This window comes from Varroa destructor, unplaced genomic scaffold (assembly GCF_002443255.2).
Source record: "Varroa destructor unplaced genomic scaffold, Vdes_3.0 BEIS01000001.1, whole genome shotgun sequence".
In the NCBI taxonomy this organism is placed as follows: domain Eukaryota; kingdom Metazoa; phylum Arthropoda; class Arachnida; order Mesostigmata; family Varroidae; genus Varroa; species Varroa destructor.
The window spans coordinates 43,851,079-43,869,035 of NW_019211454.1; the positions used below are offsets into that span (position 1 = coordinate 43,851,079).

Below are 17,957 nucleotides of genomic sequence, written 5' to 3' on the forward strand. Positions count from 1 at the left end.
TACTGACCATCACAAGGGCGCCTTGCACTCCAATACCCCGTCTGTGCTCTACTGCAAAGTGGGTTGCAGACAAATATATCGCTTATGATTCACATTTCAACAAACTTTCAAACTATATCATTTAGTCTCCTGATATTTTAGCATTCTCAGTGTTGTTATTGTAAACGATAATATGGCTTGAGTGAACAGGTGACTAAATTTCATCCTGTAACTATAGGATGATAATTATAGACTTTTCAGTGTGAGAGACCAGGTTTTGGATAACAACGTCAATGGCTTTAGTTTCCCTCTCTCTCTCCCTCTCTCTCTCTCTCTCTCTCTTTTTTTTTTTTATATTCTTGTGTAGCTACAGTAAACACGAACAGACACGAATCGGCATGATTGTTATTAGAATAATAACGATAAGGTGGTCTATTTTTTATCATGTCTTTATTTAATTACGATGTTATTGCAAAGATTGTACCAACAAAAGAACTACCCTAAAGCTCACTAATTGTAGAAAAGTTTGCTTTTTAGAAAATCTCAATGAAAAGGGTGCAGCGACATCAGATCCCCTTAGCTGCGTAACCCTGCAGAATATCGAGCCTTTACTTATCAATCTTCTTCATTACGATGTTACCAGTTGTGGCGTGTATCATACAGAGTATCGCAGTTTTAGACCGTCGAACTTTAAATCATCCAAGTTTGGCCGCAATGAGTTTTTTTCGTCATAAGTGTGCGTTCATAACAACTACCTTCAACTACGCTAGCGGTATAGCAGCTGCAGTTAGCGGGACCTGAGACACCGGTCCCTGACCTTTTTTAACCAGATGATAATCGTCAAAACCGCAAAGGTTCTCATATCTTTGTAAGCTCAGAATTAAAACGCTAAAATTATAGGGTCGTGCAATTGATACATCGATGATGATAATTTCGTCAGATTCGTATAATCCACTGAAGAATATTCGAAATAAAAATGTATTAAGCTAAGCACAGCAAAGAATCAAGCAATGCAAGTAATGATAGAAAAATCTTCCTCTCATGAAATTAGTCCGGCAAATAGACGAAGCGCGCACGCGCTTAACAACTGAACCGTAGTGCTCTAATAAATTCTTTTATCTTCCCTCTACGTTATATGACGGTAAAGAGCCACGTAGATAAGCAGTCCAGTTGCGATGAGTATTCTTCCCTCAGACGCTTATGTACTTACCTAGTTAGCTCATATGCTCTAATGCAAAAACCAGTTCTCACAGAAATCGGCCAGTCAACCCGTGCTAGCATTGCTAGTACCCATTCCGGCTGACCAAGTAACGCCAAAGTGCAACAGCGACGACGACGATAGTGCCGCAGATATTCGCAGTCCGTCGCTCACTGATGACTTTGCAGAAGGCAATTTTCGTCATGCGCAAATTGCGTTCTGCAGGGCAACCATGGTGTCTTACTAGCACATCTGCATCAGCCTCCACCGTTTCAATTGCGGCCGCCATCAACATCAACTAGTTAAGCCCATGTTGCGTAACGTCCTTGTCGTGCAGGCGCGTTCGTGAACTCGTGTACTTGTGAAGCTGGCCGCTCTCTTTCATTGGCACCATCATCAAATCGGCATGTGGCGACTAGTATTAATATTATCACAGTGATTTGTTCACACATAGGTTGATGTAGGTTGTATGTGTGTACGCGTGTTTCACTATGTTTTCATAGAGATGCATGTATCAGTACCTATATCGAATTATGTGCCTTGGTGCGCTGTGTGGTACATGCATTCTACGGCCGGTTGCCCCACCAGTCCATGTCACAACCCCTAAACAGCCTAGTACGCATAGTGTCGTATAAGCTCCACGGCCCAACTCTCCCGCTATGCCCACCTTGTCTTGATCTGTGTTACAGCTTCGTTTCGCGTCCCGCTATTGCTTCTTTTGCTGGTGGTGAAATTTGTGGGAGACGTTATGCTCAGTCCGAATATTCTTTTTTATAGCTAACCATTTCTCTTCATTTAATTGTTCTGCCCGAAAGGAGATCTGCAAGCACACTCTATCCAGGGATGATTTGCGCAACAGCTTTTCGCTTTCGACGGACAACATCGTATCGGCCGATTCGTTTATCTCCTCTGAGGTCCACACACCGGTACATACATACATACGCCGGGTGATCAGTTACACTCACTTACTGGCTTACATACTCCCCTTGTTCATATCGCACTCTAGCCTGCGGAGCACTCGTGCCCATATATATCTGATAGACCCAGATAGGCACGATCCCCTTTTTTCTGCGTGTCCCCCCTAGCCGCGTTCTATTTGAAACTTCTCGTTCGCCTTTCCTACATCCTATCGGCAGTTTTCAGGCGGTCGTTCCATTGCCAGTTTCCTTCGTCTTCATCATTGTATGTCGTCGTTATGACCGTCGCCGTCGTTGTCGACTAGTTCGCTGTTGACCGAGCGGCCCAGCAAGCGCTGGACGACCGCTAAGCCAGACATGTTGGTGCACTGGCGAGTTACGCTTGCTAGCCAGCTTTGACTGGTCGCCATTCGAGGGCAACATCTGTTAGCAAAAGCATTGCAGTGCTAAAGCCAGCATTGACATGGGTTGAGGTTGCTTCCGAAAGTGTCTGCCGTTTCCAACTAGGCCGGCGCACACGCTCCGATACATATATGTGTGCATCTTCTGCTTGGTGGCCACAGTGGGGCAAAGCAGCCAGGTATCGGCAACTCATTTCATAGCAAACACACAGCAGAGCAAATGTTGCGCAAAAACGAGTTTTTTTCGTTCGCCCTTACTTTGCCGCTAACCACTCTGTTTTCATCTGCTCGTTCTGTGTACCCCCAAGAACCTCCTCCGGGTTCTCTCTCTCTCTCTGCTGGTTTCACTTTTCTTATCCGAGGTAAGCATCTCGATTGACAGGTGGACGTCAGAAATGGGTGCGCACAGGCAACGCAGCCGATCGCGATTCCAGGGTGTCTAGGTGCTAAGCAAAGTAGTCCGCCATAGAGGTAACAACAGGAAAACAACTTAAAAAAAGGTTGAAAGCTTGCGGCCGACTGGTTACGATTCGGAATTCTCCCGGCAGCTCGCTAGCCGTTCGGTCTGCGCCTTATCTATTTACCCTGCTTGCACTGAACCTGAAGGTGAGGGACGCCTGATAGTAGTTGCTTCAGCTGTGGAGACGTCGGAGGAATGGATTGGGCGAAGGATAAGAACAGGTATGTGGAGTATTCGCTGTTGACCGAAAACGAAGAACTGCTTCTGCCAAACATCGGCCGTCACCCCTTTTAGGGGCCAACTTTCGTCCTAAAACTGTTTATTGTTATTGCCGCTGTCGTTGTTCTCGTTGCCCCTGCTACTTTTGCTACTACCTCTACTATTCTTTGGAAACTTGAGTGTTGTTATTGTTGTTGTTGTTGCTGCTGTTGCTGTTGGAGTGCTTCTCTCGCTGTTGTTTTTGACGTTGATGCCGCCGCTGCTGTTTCCTGTTTTTGTAAAAATGACAAGGTGTGGCTAGTCGTGGTCGTATGTTGGTTGAAGTATTGGCTTCCACTACTACTACTACCACTACTGCTATTAGAACTAGGCGAATTAGGCTGCTGTAGAAAAGAACGCCGGCAGACAGGGTTTGCTGCGTCGAGACACCGCCAACTCTCAGTTCTTTCGACAGATGATCGAACAAAAGCAGCGACGACAGGTTGATGGGCCAAAGCTCTTCGGCTTGAATCGCTTGGACCCAACCAGAGGGAGAGAACAGCTCTCCCAGGGAACATTACCGAGTGGCATAGTACTCTTGAAACACAAGCCCTTTTGCATGTTGTTATGAGGCGTCATCTGCACATTGTAGAAAAGTAAAAACAACATTAGACAGACGGCCTTGAGTAATGGATTGTAATAAATGATGATCGAAACATTGAAGTGGTGAACCCCACAACAACAACAACAACAACACAATAATAAACTGGACCAGCGGAGAGGAAATTTTTGACAGCCATCCGAAAATGCAAAGTGCAATGACGGAAAAGATCAGATTGGTAATATTGTTAACATAGCAATGGCCCAGGCAGTGGTCCTTCACAAAAGTCACTTCAATTTTCAAAACAATCTGTTGCATCTATGGCCTACGTGGGAATAGGCCCGAAACAAAATTATGCTCAAAGGACCGTTAGAAAGACGTATATAGGATAATAATACGCTGGTATACCACACAGCTGCACTTGAGCGTCGCAAAGTGAAGCTCTGTTGTATTTTGACGTCGTGAGCGAACACCTAGCCAATCCTTTTGTGATAGAACCGAGATTATTCGTTTTTCCAGCATTTGGTTGCACCATCGGTCGGTAAACGTCTGGCTGGATGCATTAGATAGATGGGCAGCCGTAGCAACATTATCGATCTGTAGGGAAACTGCAGACATTTTGTTCACGTAAATGCACAGTGAGCGGCGGTGCGTCGGGACGCCAGCGGAGGTCTTCGATTCTTCAGATCTATACTTGCTCACAAGTACCGATGAAAAGGACGTCAACAATTATATACACAGACTGCTCATGCGTTACATGTCTAGCCCGTCGCGGTGTTGACCTTGTTGTATCCTTCATGATAATTGATAATCGGTAGCCATTTGTTGGTCTTCCTATATGGCGTAGGAATACTCTCCTTTAACTTATATCGTAAAGCAATAACAGTTTTGCTGGATATACCTATTGTGCATTGGTAATATAATCTACCACAATAGGATAATGTTAATGTTGCTAATAGCATACTAACTTCCGCACAATTGCATTTAGGTCTACGTAATTTGCCCTAAATGCCTTCCTTACGTAGCTTTACTCTTCTCACATATGCATTTGAATATGAAAACCGTTTCACAGCTTACTTGTAAATGTCATACATGAGGTCGAGTACACGTAACTACGGCACTTAATGTGATCTATCGCAGCGACAGTATTTTTCTTAGGTCAAGTCAAGGGCAGTAGACGAAAGCACCCATCATATGAGCCTATACCCCTTAACATGGCCGAGTCCTATTAAACAGCCCTTTCATAGCTGCAACGCAATGAGGTTAACCTCAAAATATTACAGATTTCTATAATGCATATATCCGACGAATAAATATCGCAGACATAACTGGTGTGTGTCTGGGATCGGAAGTCCTCGATGGACCTGTGTACAGATGTCCTAGACGCTTTCTCTGCTTCATATCTGCGTAAAGTCTATAGAATGGTCTACTTGGCTTTTTCGAATGCACGGGTTACAGCGCACCCCCGTTTGCCGTTAGCATCGAAAAAGCAATAGCGCAATGAAGAAGCGAACAGCCCGAGGCAGCAGTCTGTTTTTATTCGAATCCATTCCTTCATGTTAGCCTTATATTATCCCAAGCTATATAGACGCATGCATACGTACGCACGTAGACACCCACGTCCCAACGTAAGTTGCTCGATCTTGGACGCAAGTAGTACCGCTGTTACGATGCGATTCTGGCCGCTTCTCTATTCTTTCTTTCTTCAGGCAATCTTAGCGTTTTTCTAACTCTGGCAGACAAACATATCGTAAGCGCTAGCTATCTATCACATGACGTTACAATACATACAAGGTATTTGTTCGTACATATGACATGCAAGGTAGGTATAATTAAATTGAAAATAGCAACCAGTCATATAGGATAGCAGTTTTTTATAATTGTTAGTTACCACAAAGATAGCTTATAATTGGCGCATTCTGTTTATCTCGCTACCTTCTTGCTGTTTACTGAATTGAGAGTAATTTCAAATTCCTTTTGAAATTGATACGCTTCCGAAACCGTTTTCTATGTATCCTTGCAAGTCGATCCTAGCTTCGAGAAGGTGACCAAGTCAGGTTTACTCGTACCTTAAAATAGGCCATCGGGTAACTGATTGAATTGCGTTCGCACGAAGCGGTATTAGGTTATCCGTTTGTGCCATTTCGCGAATCGTACCTTATTTGAATGTCGCCACTCTGCATGACGCTCTACATGATATTGCAATAGTCAAATAGGCCTTAAACACATTAGATGTCATGCATCGAACAATCAACATTTGCCGCAGGAGAGGCAAGCCACATACTTTTTGTTAAAGTGTACACAAAACCCACTTGCGTAGGTGGATTTTATACCTCGGGACAATTTCGTGCACGTTCCAAACAGGGACTCCGTCGATATTCCTGTGAAGTAATTAAGATCAAAAGAAGCGCATCGTATTTGTTCAGTCCGCCCGATTAAGGATCTGTCGCCTCCAACAAGTTACGTCTTCAAATAGAACTAACGTAAAATGTAAAGATCTAGCTAGTTGGGTGTCTAATTTATTATAATATTATAGCAAAATACTACAATCATTCGTTTACTATTCTGTATTAGAGCTAAGTAACTTCGCAGTAGTTATTTACTAAAGAGGTAATAAAATCATGAGGTAAGACCTAGCTATAGCTAAATAAAGACCATTTAGAAGGGAGGTCACCGAACGGTATGGAAAGCAAAAAAACGCAACACCTAGATGCATCCTAGCGTACACTAGCCCGCACTACTTAAATAGCTTAACTTTCCGTTCTAGATTCCGGTCTTTTTCACGAATTGGTCTTACTTGGGTTTAAACCCCCAAACGTGGCAAAAACAACTAAGTTAATAAAAAAATAGTAAAACAAAAGTTTACTATTGCCAGCCCAACCAGTTTGAACTTTTGGAACAAGACTTCATTGTTGTTGGATAGGAAGTGCCGAATTTTGGTGTGATCAATCAGTAGATGACTCCTGGTATCATCGTTCTATAAATAGCTTATTTGATAACGTATTTGCCTGCTAACGTTAGGGACGCGTTGTCGTATAGTTTCGTTTTGTAACGGCGGCCCCCCGTCTGATGGAATAGTTAACACATTTATCATTGTTAAACCTTTCGCGCGTCGCAGCGATATACGAAGATACATGAAGCAAAACTGTGCAACTTTTTGTTTTTTGCCAGTTTGGTCCAGTCAAAAAAATATTTTTAATCGTTACCGGGATTGGACGAATGTTTGAAAAGCGGCACTTGAATTTGTAGCGTTTCCACAACTGTTACAGAATGCTACCCATCTTGTAAGCATCGTTCCGGCGGGGCGCAGGAGGACGTTAATGGAGGATGAACGATAAAAGATTCTAGATACTCACCAGCAGGAACTCTTTCGCGGAACGTCCTTGAAAGCCAAACGAGGAACTAACTACGATTGAACCTTTGAAAAAACAGCAAGCTCCCTGTTTGAGTCCTTCCTTTGGCGAGGACCTGAACTAGGATAATCGGTTCTAATGTGGAAAAAGGAAGATTGCTTAAACCACGTAGAAGAATGACCCACTGGATTCCTTTGGGTGTCCTAGGCTCGGTTATATGATTTGAGTAGAATCATTCTATTTGATTCCACAACCTGTTGCCATCGTTCAGCTATAATACGTTAAATAGCGTAAAAGTAGACGCACGCTGTGCAACGTTTTTTTTAAGTTGGTGTTTATTCACAGGTGGTCTACTCGATTTTAGAATAGACGCCTTGATTACGTTCTGCGCTTGTTTGTTAGTACGAGAGAGGTTCTTCAGGTGTAATCCAAGGTGGATTTCCTTGCAAATGAGATACGTTATTAATTTTAATAATACGTTTTAATTGTGAGGAGACAATTGGCTTCAAAGAACCGAGAACAAGTTAAATATCACGTTGCCCATTTTTGCTTTAGCTGACTATGATCCATACAAAAGCCGTTCAACTCTGTATGAGTTACCTTCGCATCTCATTAAAAAATCCGTCGAGATCAATAGAAACTCTGCCAGCCATCTGACATTGCTATCGCTATAAAACGCCTGTCTGCTATGTGATCTAAAGCTTTTCTTCTTTAATTATACGTGTTGACATATATTATAAACAGTACATGCGAGACTCCTCTTTTTAATTAGGGCCATGCATAATGGCCTTCAATTTCTCGGATATTAGTGGCAGTTTCTTATTCGTTCCGCTAGTTCCCTCCGGGGCCTAGTGAATAAAAATAGGTGGCATTTCTTTCTTTTCTTTTGTTTTTTGGAAATATCTCGTCACTTTTAACATAATGGACATACAAGGCTAGCATCTTTTTTTGAATGCGTCGTATCGATGCTAGAACCTTCAGCAGCTGGTTCCAGCGTACTTCCATGACCGTGTCTTATTGTGAGTTGACTCTGCCAAACCTGTATTGATTTGCCTTACTATTAGCATTATATTCAACCCGCACATATATGTACATATATATATGACAGTTATGTCTTTATTATCCGTTGTCTGTCCTAGAGTATGTGTGTGTGTATGTACATCTGAAAAACTTCAACGATGTTTATACGTAGATATAATGAGAAAACTACGATGCTTTGCGCTATTTTATGATAAGCAATAGAAAAAAAATTTCCCCGTAACTCAATGTAGAGCGGAACAGGTACAGACATTGAGTTTTCTCAACAACGGTTGAAAACTTGGGAAACAATTCAAGAGTGCAATGGCCTTTCGAGTTCAGTGTGACGGACACAAACGTAAAGTTCTTATTACATCTTTCTAAGTACATCTTTCCATTCTATATTTGAATATGCTATTGAACGCGATAGCACAGAGACCGGTTGGAAGTTTTGACAAGTTTTGTGAAGTAACGTTTCATATTCCGATTAGCCCAAAAGGGTTGAACCATTTTCAGCATGAGGTAGTGGCTTAAGAACTAGGAAATAGAGTGTTAATGGTTTACTCTCCATGAGATCCGGAATAGCTAATATAAACGTGTGGGACATTTGCCCTGGTGCCTAACTGGCGTATTCGAGTTTTTTTTTTGTTGCAAAACGGCGGGAAATTGTAACAATAAATTTGAAATAGAATTGGTCTACTGTACCGTCTAGTAGGGCAGGATTCAATTATAGCTATACTTGACCCTCTAGACAATGTCACTCTCGAAATGCGGGTTGCACGGCAGAGTTTGCCTACCGGATACCGTACAGCTTGGAACGAAGACTAGCAAAGTGGCAAAATTCCAAATTATACAAAGCTGGATCTGGAAAAGTGTTTAGCTTTTGCTGAAAACCAGTTGCTATTCAGATATGATTTAATTCATATTACCAGACTGTCATCTATGCGAAGAGTGTCAAGCTTACTGACTAGCTGTTTACGATTTATCTTATCGAACGTCGTTGACAGGTCGATACGTACACAGGGCGGCGTTGGGTAACGCCCAAAGAGGCAATGTGAATGAGCCTGATGTTTGAAAATAAGAGTGGACAGATATTTTAATGATGCGATGCCATGCTTTTCGTTACAAAACTTACTGTTTTAAAATAATATGACATGTTTATATTATACAGGTATAAAAAAAATACGTAGATATGGGCCTGAATGTGAGTGCCACTCAGAAACACTTTGAATCGCACGTACATACATACAGATATCAGAGTAAATAATACAGCATATAATATACCGTCTCACTAAGATGGTAAGCTACTTAATTAACTGGCTTACGTTTATGCTAAAAAGCGTTGCAGCAAGTTTTGTCGGTACCATTTACGTCAACTGGGTGTAGCGTTCGATCGACGTCTGTGAACGGATCCTCTGTGCACTTTAGGAGGGACCTTACGACCGGAAATCAATTTTTCATTTGCCTGTCGCATCGCAAAGCAAACATTAAATATCCTGGCTCTTTTCGCCTGCTTCTACTTGGCTTGGTTCACAGTGAGCATATAGTTACTGTGTCAGTTAACTGTGTGGTTGTTCTTGCCTGTAACTGCCTAGTTGACCTACACACTCAGAAGCGGTTTATCCAGCCTTCAAAAGGTCACAATGGACGGAGGACGAGACTGCCTATACCCCTGTCTCCACTCTACGAGAATGCTGGAGGGCTCTAGTTTCCTTTTGAAAAGGCCACCCCAGTGTCCATTGCTTTAGAGATACACCGTTCTCTTTCTCTTGTCCTGACGTTCCTGTTAGAAACAGTCAGCCAATCAGCGTCATCTGCCCCACGCGGCGAACGCCACAACTGCAATGGGACTTCCGACTCGGCTGTTGTTCACGCGCCCGTTCCAGCAGACTGAATAGACGGTGGTTGTGACTCTCACGTCATTCTGGATCGTGTTCTTGTCTATCCTACTCGCCTTAAACTGCCTCCGGGCAATACCGAGTCACGAGAAAGCCCCAATATACTACCGTCGACCTATCTGGATCCCTTCTACTTTCTTGCTCGGAACTCCGAAGGTGTTCTGATCTGCGCCTTTTGGAGAAGGCGAGGAGCGAAGGAGGCGAGCAACCGGACAGTGAATGGGAACGGGATGGTTCGGGGGTAATTTTCAGGACCCAAACTCGCTTCAATGTAAGGTAACGCAGGGAGCTTCTCTCCCTCATTTTTCGCTTCCCTTGCCATCACATCAGCAGCAGCAGCAGCAGCAGCGCGATCGTCATCAGTTGCTGCCTCGCCTTGCTTTCAACGCAGCCCCGTCTCCAGAACAGGACGGTCGAGGCGCTTCTGGCAGGCTGCTTCCCCTCTCAGTCTACCTCTTTCCTCCGGAACGGCTAGTAGGTGTCAGTTGGGCTGAGTTTGGTTGAATTGGGTCGGGTTGGGTTGGGTTGGCCACCCTTTACCTGCCGTCGTATTGCTTTTCTCTCTGCTGAATCCCTCGCCTGCTAACCAGCGGGGCCCTTTTCACGACGACTAGTCACCATCGTGGCTAACCGCGAGGTCGTGCTGGCTTCGTTCTAGTTACGTGCTGCTTTCTTCCCTGCCCATAGCAGCGTTCTGACAGGCAAATCAAACCAGTCGCCAGTGGCCAGCCGCCGAACAGCGCCGAGTGACGACTGCCGGCGACGACGGCGGCCACGGCAGTGACCGGGTGTGCTAGTGAGTGATCGCGCGGAGTGCTGGCGCCCTCGCCGCTTTGCACGTGTGTGGGCCTCTCCCTTCACTGACGTCACAGCTTTCCGGTCCAATCGCGCAGCGTTGTGTGTGGTTCTGGCCAATCGTCGGGTCCGCTCTCTCTCCGCTTTTACTAGTTAGCGAGGGTCTGCGAGCCGTGGGCAATTTCACAGTTTCCGCGCTACCGTTGCCCCATTCAATATTGAGACGTCGTCGGGCTAGGCAGTGAGTCCGGAAGTGCGCTAAGTTGCTCCGCTCCGTTTATTTAGTATCGTGACGAAAGCTAGGTTGCACTGCATTGCAGCCGGCTCTAAGCGAACTCCAATCCACATTCACACTTAGTGCTAGGTGCTCTAATCTATCAATCTACAATAATACCAATAACAATACCGTATAACTATTTCTACCACTCTTACAACTATCAGCATAACAGAAACAATTGCGATATTCAACTTATAGCAGTAACTATTACTGCCGCTGCTGCCAATGCTACTTCTACTACAAGTGTTATTACGACAATTCGAAGTAAACGGTAAAGATTTACCGACCGAACGACCAAGTTGACGTTGGCACAGTGCCTCACAAATACACTAAGGCCCTTTGGGTATTGCGCTCATTGCCTTCGCATTGTGTGCTCGTGCAGCGAAGCGGCAAGCACAAAGAGGAACGTAGTAAAAACAAAATTCAGTAAACGAAGGGGCAAGCAAACGGGAAAAGAATAAGCAGGTATCTGTTCTTCAGGAGTTCTGTGAATCATCGTCAATTTGTTGTTAGTGCTTCGAACAAGTGACTACCTCTGGTGCCATTGGATTACGTGACTGAAGTGACATCGTTCATCGACACAGTGCCAGAGAAGCTGTTTAATCAAAGCGCGTACAGCACGTAGGGACGGATGCACGGCCAACGACAACGAGCTACAATCTACAAAAAACAATTGGAGTGCACGTATCCGCACTGTTCAGTGATCAATTAGAAACACAGCGGAAGCAAAGAAATATCCATGCTGAAACTGCTAAACCGAAACTCAAAGGACAGAAAGTCGAACATCTACCCGCAAAACTGAAACTTATACCACCTCCCATCGCGATATAGCGGACCCGTCGTCGAGAGTGTTGAACCAAACGAAAAAAGCATCGCAAAGGCTACTACCGCAATAACAACAAGAGCAACAGCACGGCAAGATTGCATAACCCGACTCCCTCCTAAACTTACTTCCTTCCTGTAAGCTTCTGCGTAAAAATCGGCTGCGTGAGCGTTGACCGGCTCCGCCATTAGCAAACGGCGTCACGTGGCTCGTGCAGCCACGACCTGCCGCCACTATCCTACGATCGTCGGAGCGTGCCGCCATCTGCTAGTGCCTACAGCCACTTGCCAAAATAAATCCTACAAATAGTGAGCGTTCCGCAACATGCTCCGACATGGATTCTCCAGACAGACAAATATATGAGACTGTGAGCAGTGGTGAAGACCCAAAGCGACAATCGAACCAGCAGCCGGCAAGCGGGTCCGCCCCAGCGGCGCTGTTCGCCGGCGGCCAGCGCTGTGCCAGCTCGTCGCCGACGTCCGCCACCCCGGCACTGTCCGTTAGCTCGGCTAACAGTAGCCCGACCACAGCCCGAGTTCCTAGCTCGGGCAGTCTCAGCCATTTTGAGTTCGGTGACGGCTGCGTCGTTCCGGACCTGTCTGATCTCGGCGGGTTCGACCTCGGTAACTTCATCGCGGCACAGAACAACGCCGGCAGTGGTGGCGGTGGGGGAAGTGGTTTGAGTGGTACCTCGCTGACGTCGTCTCTTGGCAGCTCCCAGTCATCGGAGAGCTCGCAAGGCTCAAATCTTGGTGAGTCCGATATCTTGTTCACGGATCTACTCACCGAGCAGCAACAGCGCGGCGGTCGTCTTAGCCTAGCTAACATTGGGCAGTACAGCGAGCGGTTAACCGGATCGCCAGACCGCTTCGACACCCCTTCTCCTGCGGTGCCTATCAAGAGGGAACCGCTGGATCAGAACGACTACAATCGGGAGGCCGCCTATGGGCGCAATCTCCTGGCGGCGGCCTTCCCGGCCTTATCGGGCACGTCCGGTCAGATCTTACCCGGCAATGTAAATGTTCCCGGCGTGGCCGGCAATCAGATGCATCAGCATACGGTGCACCAGGCGCAAGTACCTCGACCTGCGCCTACTGTTCCTGTGAACATCTTTTCACACGATCTGAACCAGCAGCATCGCAGCCTTCAGAATGGACACCTCGGAGGTATTGCGCACAATGGACTAAGCGGCCTTCCCGGTCAGGTTCTGGCCCACAAAGCGCAGCTCAAGCAGCCGAACGTCATGCAGAAGACTGGAAAGAAGTTCGTTGACAAGACTTCGGAGGAATATAGAAGGCGGAGGGAACGCAACAATATCGCAGTGAGGAAAAGTAGGGAAAAGGCAAAGCAGAGGACAAGAGACACCGAACGAAAAGTGACTGAGTTGAACCGCGAAAACGAAGGCCTCAGAAAAAAAGTTGAGATGCTCACTAAGGTAAGTTGGGACGATTGGTTCGGTTTTTCGTTTGGCTTTCGTTTGTGTTGCCTGCTTTATTGTTTTATTTCTGCTGTACTTTAGTTCAGCGATGCTTGCCTGACAGGTGAGGGACCACCCCAAACTTGAAGACGTACTGTGTCAGTCATTGATGATATGATTTGTCCAATACGGGATGTCCCCTCTCACTGTTATTTTTCGCTTATGTGATTGCAGGAACTAACTGTGCTCAAATCGTTGCTCACCAACGTGGGGGTTCCTCCCGAAAACGTAGACTCGGAGATCGCCCGATCACTGCATATGGGCCTGCCTGATCATTACTGACCAGCAGGACCGCCCTCGTGCGGCGGCTCAGCCGCCCCACAAGCGGAAGCCTCCAGGTCCATCTTGGATTCGGGGGTGTTTTCCCTCGCCCAAACGGCTTCCCTCGAGTTGACCGGTCTCGCAGCCCCGGCTCTCGGCGCCTTCGGCAATAGCGCTCACAGCAGCCCCCTAACATCACGGACTTCGAGTCCGGCTTTGGCGCTCAATCTGGGAATCGGCTCCAAAAGCCTTGATCTCAGCAACAGGTCGAGCCACCAGGAGGCAGCAGCAACAATAACAGCAGCGGCAGGTGCTTGTGTAGGTTCGGGCTCTGTGAACGGTGTTGGGGGTAATACAGCCGCATCAGCTAACGTCACTGTTGGCTCAGGGGGTGGCGCCGCGGACACTGGCGGCGGGTCTGCCATGCTTGAGGGAACTCAACAGCTTTTCTCCCTGCCAAGATGGTATTTTCCCAGTACGTAACTGGCTCGACAACAAAATGAAGTACGGCAACAAGTGACAAAAAAAGATTCTTCAAGAAATTTCGCCCAAGTAAAGTTCACCAAATAGGGAAGCAGACTCGACAGACGATAACAGACAAGAACAACGACAATGAAATCCAAGAATTGGATGACCACTGGGAAAGTTCCATTGTTGACGGGCTGGAGGACACAGAGCAGGGCGAGAGGGAGCGTTAGCAAGGCCCATCGCACTTTATCGGCGTACGCACAGAAGAAAATGGCAGGCATCCATGTTGGCCCTAGTGTTTCAAGACAAGTGGGCTGACGGCTAAATTAGTGGGATCAGTTCGAAGCGGCACGAGTGGTGCGCGAGGGCCTTGCTACAGTGAGTTTCCTGCTTGGCAGCGTCAGACAGACCAGACACGCTGGCGGCAGCAGGACGGACGTGACGGGACGGCCTTCAGAGCGAGACGCAATCGAAGAGTTGGCCGTCCGGCTCCGGACAGAGTGATCCAATCGAAACCAAAGGAAGGATTAGCCAGCACCCCAGCTGCGATCAGCAAAAAGACAACAAGCAAGGAGAATGAGGTAACGACGACGAGCGACAGGCCTACAAATAACAGATGAGGACCTACGACAACTGCAAAAACATCCACATCTGCTCGATGCGATCCAGCAAAACGACAACAACAACAACAACAACTATTACTACTGCTACGACTATGACGACAACAGCAGCAGCTGACCAAGGTGTACAAGACACATATGTGACACAGTATACGCTATATCCATTCCATTCGAAGTGCAGACAAAAGATGACGATTTCAAGACACAACAATGACAACAACAGCTATTCTTTCAAGAGTGTTGACAAAAGACAAAGATAAACATCTCTATATCAGTCTATCCGACAGACACGTCCTTCCGTCCGAAACCGCAGGGATAAGTTTTCTCGGAGAATCTAAGCGCAGTTCGTTCATCGGTTCCCGAGGAGACGAGGCTGAGATAAGATTCGACTCCCCTACAGTTTTTGTTAAAAATATGCATTTATATATATATATATATATATATATATATATATATACATACATACATACATATATATATATACATATATTCTAGTCACGAGACCCCTAATTTGAGGTTGCTTCTTTTTCGTCCTGTTCTACCTTACCTTGCGTACTCTTCTTTCCTTTGTTTTCTGTGATCTTCATTTCGTTCATTGTTCCTTTTTCTCTAACACCTGAATTTCCCCAATGATTGCTATGACTCGATTTTTTTGTGTCTCGATTCGATTTAATATTTCACTTTTACGGGCCCGTTTTTTTCCCGATACTCTATTATCCATAGCAATTGGACATTTGTCTTATATCAAAATACTTCTGTTTGAGAAATGCATTTCCTCATCAGAAAAAGCCCCCGCTCCCCTTCTTCAAATGTCAGTTTCGATCTAGGTGTACTAATCGACTATACGAACCGGCGCTGAGCAGGCGTCTGGCCGAAATGAGCATTTGCTTTTTCCCAAACTGTGGAAACAAAGGAAGGCAAAATAGTCGAAATTTTCCCTTTTCTATCAATCGTGTTCAAATAAATAATCTCACGACGACTGGCTCGGCTACCGGATGGATGCGGCTGTTCAATTTGTAGAAGACAAAAACGATGTGCAACGAAAAGAAAGGCAAAACGAAAGTAACAGTGATCCACGAAAACAACAATCAGACTAGCCTTAAACTAATAGAACAAGCAACGATATACTACTATAACATCTCTACTATCAAGATCAACGACAGCGGTAAATAGCTGATTATTCTTATCGTCGAGTAAATAAGTGATTTTAGCTAACAGAGCGGAAAAAAAAAAAAAAAACGTAATGATTGATCTTGATATTGATAATAATACTACGGAGAAAAGACAGAATGAAAAAGAAGTAGTAGCAAACACCGGATAGAGCGAACAAAAGCGTTAGAAAAATTGTGTTCTTCTAGTATATTACTGGTAAAGTAAACAGTTGTTGGATACATGAATTCAAGCTTTCACTTGACTTCGATTTGACTCATGTCCTTATGGTATTGCTGGGCGACGGCACTGACCATCCCATCTAAATGATAGGAGAAACGAAGCCACACTGCGGATGATCATAACCATAACAATAATAACAGAAGATAAACCATTTGTTATTATTCTAGTACTGCTTTTGTAAGACAACACTACCACCTATAATAACTGCCTGCAGCCTTGACAAAAGCAACGACCGCAATAGTAACAACCGAAACAAACAAACAAACAAACATTACAATTTGGAAAATAGTAACTGCAGTAACATTCGCGAGAGTACGAACCCGCGAACGCCTAACCATACAGACACGCTCATCTATATATATATATGGACGAGATACAGATTGCGTGTGATTTAGCAGCGGCAGCAGCAATGATAGTGATGAGCATGACGAAGCTGGTTGCACTACTACTACTACTACTACTACTACTACTACTTGTAGTCACAATGGTGATATTCAGATGATACTGATGGTATTGAGTTCAACTAATATGTACAATAGGTGTGGACGGATTATGGAGACCTACAATGATGAGAATATGATAGTAGAACCATATGAAGGCTAACAGCAACCCGAAAAAAGACAGCCACAAAGTACTATTGCTAATAGTACCACACAGACATCGACAAGAATCCCTGTAACAGAGCGAACAATAATAATTGCAAAAGAAAGAAACACAGAAATCTATCTAGAAGCTCATCCGTTCGTCTACCCGCGCTCTTATTACGACCAATGAAGAGTGAAGATCCGGTCCATAGTATCGTATTGTTGTATCTACTGATGTATTAATATAATAACGCAGTATTTTTTTATCGATCACCAAAAGCAGAATGCTACTCCACTTCCGATTTTATAACACGCCGGTTTTCGATACATAGTTTATCTTCGATTCCTTTCTGTTCTCCGTAACTGATCGCTTTACGTCGCCAATTAACGGGACTAGATATCTGCTCGTCAAAAATCACAAGCGCACCAAAAATGTACTAGGATCTAACTTAGCATAGCTCCAATTTACTCTAGTTTATTTTTCATAATACTAATAATAGATAATATGAGATAATTAAAATAGCGTAGCGATTTTTACTGTTTACGCCGAAAATATCTGCCGTATTCGTAATTCCTGAACGCGACGGACGACGCTATATTCGCGCTAGAGTTTATCATGTTCAACAAAAGATTCTAGAAAAGAAGTAGACCAAGTGAGAACGAAAGAGATTTTAGATCAATGCGCGTGTCGAATATTGCTTAATATAACGGTGATTCTAATTATCTGTACTTAATTATTACTCTGGTTCTCACCGCACGGGTGTTGATGGTTACACCATCGTACTACATACACCTTTATTGCCCTACTGAAGCGCGACCTTCCTCTATTTTAAGGAAATCTATCATATGGTGCTGTTTCCCTTAAAAGTCGTACAGAGCAACAAGCTATTGCCGGGAGCCTGGCCCATACGCGCATGAATCGGCCGATCATCAATCGATTTGACAGTGGGAAGTCGGCTTAGCTACATACCACCACTGTGTCCGGAAGCTCTTTATGATTACTATTCCTAATGCTACCATGAAAAAAAGCAAGCGAAACAAGCTGGCTGGCTGGCTGGCTGGCTGGCTGGCTGGCTAGCTGCCTTCAATTTACGACAGAGAGTCCCCACATAACAATGAACGATTGCTCAGTAAAATTCAAGCTATTATTGTTATACACGGTTATTGTAGCATTGTTGCCGATTAGTGGCGATATCTTGATCGATCGCACATACGAGCGCCGCACTTCATCTCCTTTT

At 45.0% G+C, this 17,957-nt stretch overlaps 1 protein-coding gene and 1 long non-coding RNA gene across 2 annotated transcripts; one reads left to right on the top strand and one right to left on the bottom strand.

The window, feature by feature from the left end:
- Positions 1–410: 410 nt before the first annotated feature.
- LOC147758682 (uncharacterized) lies at positions 411–9,945 on the bottom strand. The gene is made up of 2 exons (XR_015324200.1): positions 9,450–9,945; positions 411–6,135 (listed from the first exon to the last, which is right to left on the bottom strand). It is a non-coding gene; the product is annotated as an uncharacterized LOC147758682 (long non-coding RNA).
- A 1,082-nt stretch (positions 9,946–11,027) lies between these two features.
- On the top strand, positions 11,028–17,274 carry LOC111255300 (uncharacterized). The gene is made up of 2 exons (XM_022817107.2): positions 11,028–13,352; positions 13,569–17,274. The coding sequence occupies exons 1-2, from the start codon at positions 12,252–12,254 to the stop codon at positions 13,674–13,676; spliced, it is 1,209 nt and encodes a 402-aa protein (XP_022672842.1). The 5' UTR covers positions 11,028–12,251; the 3' UTR covers positions 13,677–17,274.
- The last annotated feature ends 683 nt before the right edge of the window (positions 17,275–17,957 follow it).